Genomic DNA, 6,291 nt, shown 5'->3' with positions numbered 1-6,291 from the left:
AGTGGAAAATCTAAATCTAATCACAGTTTTTGATTTTTTGGGGGCTAAAATGGTAAAGCCTTATTAAGACCTCACCTCTGCCGGGACGCTGGTATGGTATAGGCTGGTTCTGCCATAGCCGCTGTGGCCTGAGCCTGCACCTGGTGTGTCGACTTGGAGCTGGATTTCCTGTAGGGATATGAGATGGGTTAGAAGTTCTGGTTCTGCAAAGACTGGCTGGCATTAATAAGATCCAGTCATTTAAAAACAGGTTGGTGTTATTTCTGCAATCCTTTTCGATGACTGGTCCAATGAGACGACAATTAAAAATCATTTAGACGTCAAATTTTTCTTTAATAACTCAATAAAACAATACATTTAGTAATTATTTGACTAAGTTCCTGTTTCAACCTCAGAGAGTTGAGGGTCAGATGCTGACATGATGAGGAAAACACCTACAGAAAAAAAACACAGAACCCTCTTACAGTTTGACTGGAGTAGCTAGAACTAGAGCATATAGACTAATGAGGGTTGGAGAGAAACAAAAAGTTCATTTCAAAAACACAGAAATATAATTATTGCTCTGTTTAACAGAACATACAAAGAGACAGCTTTGATGCAAAGCTTTCTAACAGTGATGGCAGCAAAACACACATTTCATTAATAGATCAGGAAAGAAGCAGCAGAGCATCGGCAGGAGACAGCAGCTTCTAAGATTACATTATCTACCTATGTGTCTGTCTGTCTGTCTATCCTGTTTCTACTATTATGAACATGTTTATTTTCAAAAAACCTGACACTTTATCATTTTTTGATTTTTTATTTTTATGAATTTTAAATTTGAATTGATTCGTTCGATCTTAAATGAGATGTTCTGTACTTTAAATGGTTTCATTATTTATAGTTTTTCATCATAACAAATATAGAATGTTTTTAATATTCTTTTTAAAATCTTAAATCTAAATCTTGTCTGTCATGTGATTTTTTTTTATTGCTATTTAATGTTCGGTTAATGGTTTTCCTGCCTCCTGGGGGACTAGGAATAAAAATTGGCTACAAAATAAATACAAACTGTACCGAATACAGTTTAAACAGTGATGCCCCAACCAGGCTAATCCTGGTTATCAGTGATCTCACTCACCTGCTGATTTAGACAATGATTATTTCCTCTAAGGACTACCATGCATAAAAAAAGACCCTTTGTTGTTTTGAATCCATTAGAATTTAAGAGTTTCAAGAAGATGCTCAAAGCCTTCATAAGAAACTTATAGGAAACTTCTAAATATATACGCTATTGATCAGTGACTTTTATGGACCGCAGTGGTTGTATCTAATCAAGAGGAGAAAAAAGTTCATATTTTCACTTCGTAGATCAGAGCCAAACGACGGAAAATTGGCCGGTTTCCACCTGTGTCAACAAGATTGCACCATTATGGAAGCCCATTTACGCCAATGATGACAAATAAAACAGAGTTTCATCAAATAATTATGATTTATTTATATAATAATTATAAGATACTATGTCTTATGAGATAGTTAAGTCATATATGATTTGTTTCTTCTTTTTTTTTTATCAGAGGGGCATAAATGGGTAGCCTGGGTGCCATTCCGAACTTAGTCCCGCCCACAACGTTTGAGGTCGGGAAGTTTGGTCTGTCATTGCTCAACAGTAGCTCGAGTATGCTCGCACAATATCTGGCGGGCCAATCAAATTGTCAGGGCGGGCTTTATACGATGATGGACAGATGATCAACAGGTGTGTAGAGAAAGAATACATTTTAAAAGAGGAACAGAGAAACGCGATCAAGGCTCATCTTCTTATTCTAGGCGTGCAAATACACGCTTTGATTTTTGTTGACAACAGCTATGCGTCGCTTAACATACGTCACGCACTCCGTTGCTCTTATTGGTTGTAGGTCTATCCAATTGAGTGCAGAGGCATTTTTTTTCCTGGTTCGTTCAAAACACGCCCCATAATCACAGCTCTATGGAGCAGTATCAGACTCATATTCTGACTAGAAGTGAGTAGGACTACGTCAGGCTAATAAATGGGCTTCCGTATTCCATAAATTTCTTAGTTCTCTCAGGACCCACAAACAGAGATCTAAAACTACATAGCAGAATCAGAATCAGGCATGCTTTAATAATCCCAGAGGGAAATTACTTCTAGCTACATAGACAGCTCCCATCTTAGTTTTTTCTTTGTATAAAACACTGCAAAAAATAAAAAAATAAAAACAAAAATAAAGCAAAAATATAACTGTACAGCCTCATCAGTCATATTTAATGGAACCACTGCAGCTGTTTCCAGCTCAGACTTTGTAAAGAGATGATTTGTTTGCAGACAGCAGGAACACAGCAGCTTCAGGTGAAGCGGGCCTCTGTTGTCCTCGGCTAATGGAGCTACAGAAGACGCATCTGGCAAAGCAGCAGCGGCTTTACAAAGCATAGAGCAGATTTCACCTTCATACCTTTCTGTATGCTGCTGGACAACATGTCTACTGTGATGATAAGCATAATCAGTTTTAACGTGGCTCACAGCCTTCGCCTTATACCAGGGTTTGACTGTGGAAGCCATGATGGGAAAACGTCAGGAGACCAGGCTGTAAGCAGCAGGGGAAGGGAGAGACCACACATGGGTTATCATGACACAATAACCACCACTGCTTATGTTACATCAGCAGGATTCACAGGTCGGCAAAAAGCTCAGATCTTCACTCACTGCTGTGAGTCTTTCCAAAATTTATTTGCCAATGGCCACATAAGTCTAATATAAAAATGGAAAAATTTTACAAATGGATTGAACATATTTTTATTTCTTATTTCTTTATTTCTTATTTTTATTTTGTTTTTCATTGTGTGCGATACAGGTACACTTGCACCTTAATCCTTATTTCCCTTGATATACTGTATATACGTGGATATACTGTATATATATATATATTGTTTATTGTTTATTCTTAATGCACCTTTTCCTCTTTGTTTGCACCTTCTTTTACTTCTATGCCAATATGTGACAAGTAAATTTCTCCGCTGTGAGATCAATAAAGCTCATCTAATCTAATCTAATCTAAAAGCTCTAGTTTGACCTATGTCTAAAACTGCTTTCTAGTGTTGCTCATTACCACCTAATATATGGAGGGAATTTTGTACCATTATTTGTGCATCAAACAACATGCTTTGTAAATGGAAATTTGAAAAAAAAAAAAATGCAATCAAGAAAAAAAACGTAATTAAAAAAAGGTTTGATAGCTGTTTTCTTAGATTTTGTTTTTAATTTTATCAGTTTTTTAAACTAAATTTTTTAGTTTTTAACATCCTACATCTTGTCAAAATTGTATTTTCTAAAACTTTTTTAATGTTAAGATTTTATTTTTTCAAATGTTTTGTTTTAAAAAAAAAAATTGTTTTTTTTTAGAATGAGTTATACAAATTGCAAAAAAGAAAACAGAAAAGCAAATCTTAAAGACTTTTTCTGATTAAGACGTTTTCCAAAATTTATTTTCTAAATCTTTTTTTTTTTTTTCAAATTTCCTTTTACAAAATAGGCTTTTTTAAATCTATATAATGTAATATAATAAAGTGATTCTTGCTAAATATCCACATAAGTCTAAATATACATCCATATGCTAAATCGGTTTAAAGAATATCCAACAAATTGTATAAATCCAGCGGTTTGACCTACTTTTGGAGCTTCCTACCTGTGACTCTTCTCACCACCTAACAGAGAGCAGCTATAACTAGCTCTGAAACAGTCAGGAAATTCAATTTTAGGGGAAAAAAAAATTGATATTTATCATTAGTAAAAAGAACACCAGTGATAAAAATTTCTCAGATTATCAGTCAGTCATCAGATTTCAAAGGTTCTTTCAGATTAAACTGCAAGTCAGTTATACTACTTACAGTTAGCAGCAGTATTTTAAATCATCTTTTCACAGGGTTATTTTTTTGTATATTTGGCCAGAAAGAAAATGAATTAAGAAACACTCAGCAATCATTTATTACCCTCATGATTCAGGGTTTAAGTTAGATTTCACACCACTACTTAGTAAATACTTCCCTCACAAAGACATTAATTTTGTCCGACCGAAAATTAATTCTGAATGCAGGGCAGCTTTAAAAACCAAAACTTATTCTATGAAATTTATTTTCAAGAAATATTGACATATGCAACTTACCTTAAAGAATGAAAACAAGCGAGAAGCGGTAGCAGACCAGCCTAATGCCACTTGGGAAGCTCTTGCTGATAGCAACAAAAATATTACCCTCTCACCAGAGGAATGCCGTGCTCCTTCCACCCCATTTATGGATGCACTTCAGATTATATATAGCATTTCCCACCAAACTTCATTTTCATTCACAATCTGCTGTTTGGAGATGAAGGACATGCATCTATATCTGCAAATCAAATGAATGATTTTTGATATTTGTTCCATTCATGGTACTTTATCTAGTCTGAACATTTTCAGACCCCAGTTATTAAAGAGTTAAAGGAGAAAGCTGCATCTTCATATGAAAAAACTAACCACAAGCAACCTGCAAAACAAAAGAGCTACCAAGAAACAATACAGCACACCTTTCATTTTAAAAACAGACGTCTTATTAAGGCTGTTCATAATGCCTGTTTTATTATCTTCCTGATAACATTTAATAAGTTATTAGGAAGTGTAATCATTGTGTATAAAGGTTTAAATCAACTGAAAACACTGGACCAAGTTATAAGGTTATATTTCTTTGGTAGACTAACCCCCCACTCAATGACACCTTTTTAGGTTTCTTAAGACAGTTTGTCCTCCTTGGCCCGACATATGCAGGCAGCGTTGAGGTTATTTTTAACAGCAAGGCTTGTGTTGCAGGGATACCTCTCCTTGATACTGTACAAGACCTTCTGCAACTATTTATTTCACAGGAGCCAATTTACCCCTTTAAAAGCTAAACTTTGGAAAAATAAATCTTAAATAACATTTTTTAAGTAGAGTTATCATTGAGCATTTTGACAAATAAAAAACAACAACATCCATTTGGTTAGATCTGTTATTTGTATCATTTGTGACACAGCAGGAATTTGCTGCAGTTTATCATAGATTTTAGTTCACCGCACATCTGATTGTATAGGCAGGTTTTTCGAGAATGAAAATACCACAGTGATAATGTAGAGTTCTACAGAGTGAACTTTAGTTCTTTAAAGTGCCTGAAGTTGTCCTGAGCTAGTTCTATAGTTATGTTGCTATAGGCTAAGACTGCTGAAGGACATAAGAACCACCTAGAATTTTATGTTCTCTGTTTTTTTTGTCATAGTAGCTTCATTTTTTTTTTTTCTTTTTATTCAACAATTGCAGACTTTACAAAAAATACACGAACATTTGTCTCCATTGAGAAAATATTACACTGTTCAGTATCCAACATTGCTGGTTTTTTTAACAAAACACTAAAAACAAAAATTAAAATCATCACATTTTGCCAGGGAAAGTAAAATTTACAAAAAGATATTAAATTGTTTACACACATTTACAGTTTTTGTTGCCTTTTGATTAAGAGAATACTTAATCGTGTTGACATATTGCTTGACCTCATTGTTAAAAGCAATAAAAGATATTTTGGATTGTGTAAACTTACATTTATGAATGTAGAATTTTGCTAAGAGAATAATCAGATTAATAATGAAAGTTCCATTTGGTCTAGTCTTAGTAGTGTTAGTAGTCTTAGTCTTAGTAGTAGTCTTAGTAGTGTTAAAGTCATAAAGTCCAAAAAGGACATCCTTCCAGAATAACTTAAAGTCTTTCTCAATTTTTTCTGCAATAAACTTACAAATGTCAGACCAGAGATTTTGGACAAAAGAGCAATGCCAAAACAAATGGGTTACTGTTTCAACACTCATAGAACAAAAAGTGCACAATACATCAATGTCTTTTTAAAATTTTTTTGACAATATGATCATTAGACGGGTTAAACTTATGAATTATTTTAAATGATATTTCTTTAATTTTGTTGGTCAGCAAATATCGGTTGGGTAAGAGCCAGACCTTCTTCCAGTCAATGTTTTGCACAAATTTATTCCAGTATGGAATCACATATGGAACTGTAATGAAGTCTGCTTTGAACAGGGATCTAATAATTTTATTGTTCTTACCATTATTACAAGAAAAACAAATCTTACCAACTGGAGTGTCAGTCGTCATAGTAGCTTCATCTGGTCTGTTATTGTGTGGCTGTGACATCATCCTTGAGAGAAATATCAGCTGTCATTCCTGGACAGGGGCCACCTATGGAGCTAGATAACGTTGGCCTTTTGTATCTCTGATTCTTTCTGTG

At 34.3% G+C, this 6,291-nt stretch overlaps 1 protein-coding gene across 1 annotated transcript in view; it reads right to left on the bottom strand.

Moving 5' to 3' along the window:
• LOC107098683 (M-protein, striated muscle-like) overlaps positions 1-4,221 on the bottom strand; it is a 54,085-nt gene extending 49,864 nt beyond the window's left edge. The window contains exons 1-3 of the mRNA XM_015396469.1: positions 4,158-4,221; positions 2,451-2,582; positions 76-168 (exon numbers count right to left, since the gene is read on the bottom strand). Coding sequence (XP_015251955.1) covers positions 76-168; positions 2,451-2,557 — 200 coding nt within the window. The 5' untranslated portion in view covers positions 2,558-2,582; positions 4,158-4,221. The remainder of the gene's footprint in view (positions 1-75; positions 169-2,450; positions 2,583-4,157) is intronic.
• Between the last annotated feature and the right edge of the window lie 2,070 nt (positions 4,222-6,291).

The sequence above is a fragment of the Cyprinodon variegatus genome, unplaced genomic scaffold, assembly GCF_000732505.1.
Source record: "Cyprinodon variegatus isolate N-32 unplaced genomic scaffold, C_variegatus-1.0 Scaffold800, whole genome shotgun sequence".
In the NCBI taxonomy this organism is placed as follows: Eukaryota; Metazoa; Chordata; class Actinopteri; order Cyprinodontiformes; family Cyprinodontidae; genus Cyprinodon; species Cyprinodon variegatus.
Note: the sequence above shows the minus strand (reverse complement) of the source record. Positions and strands in the feature narration are given on the sequence as shown.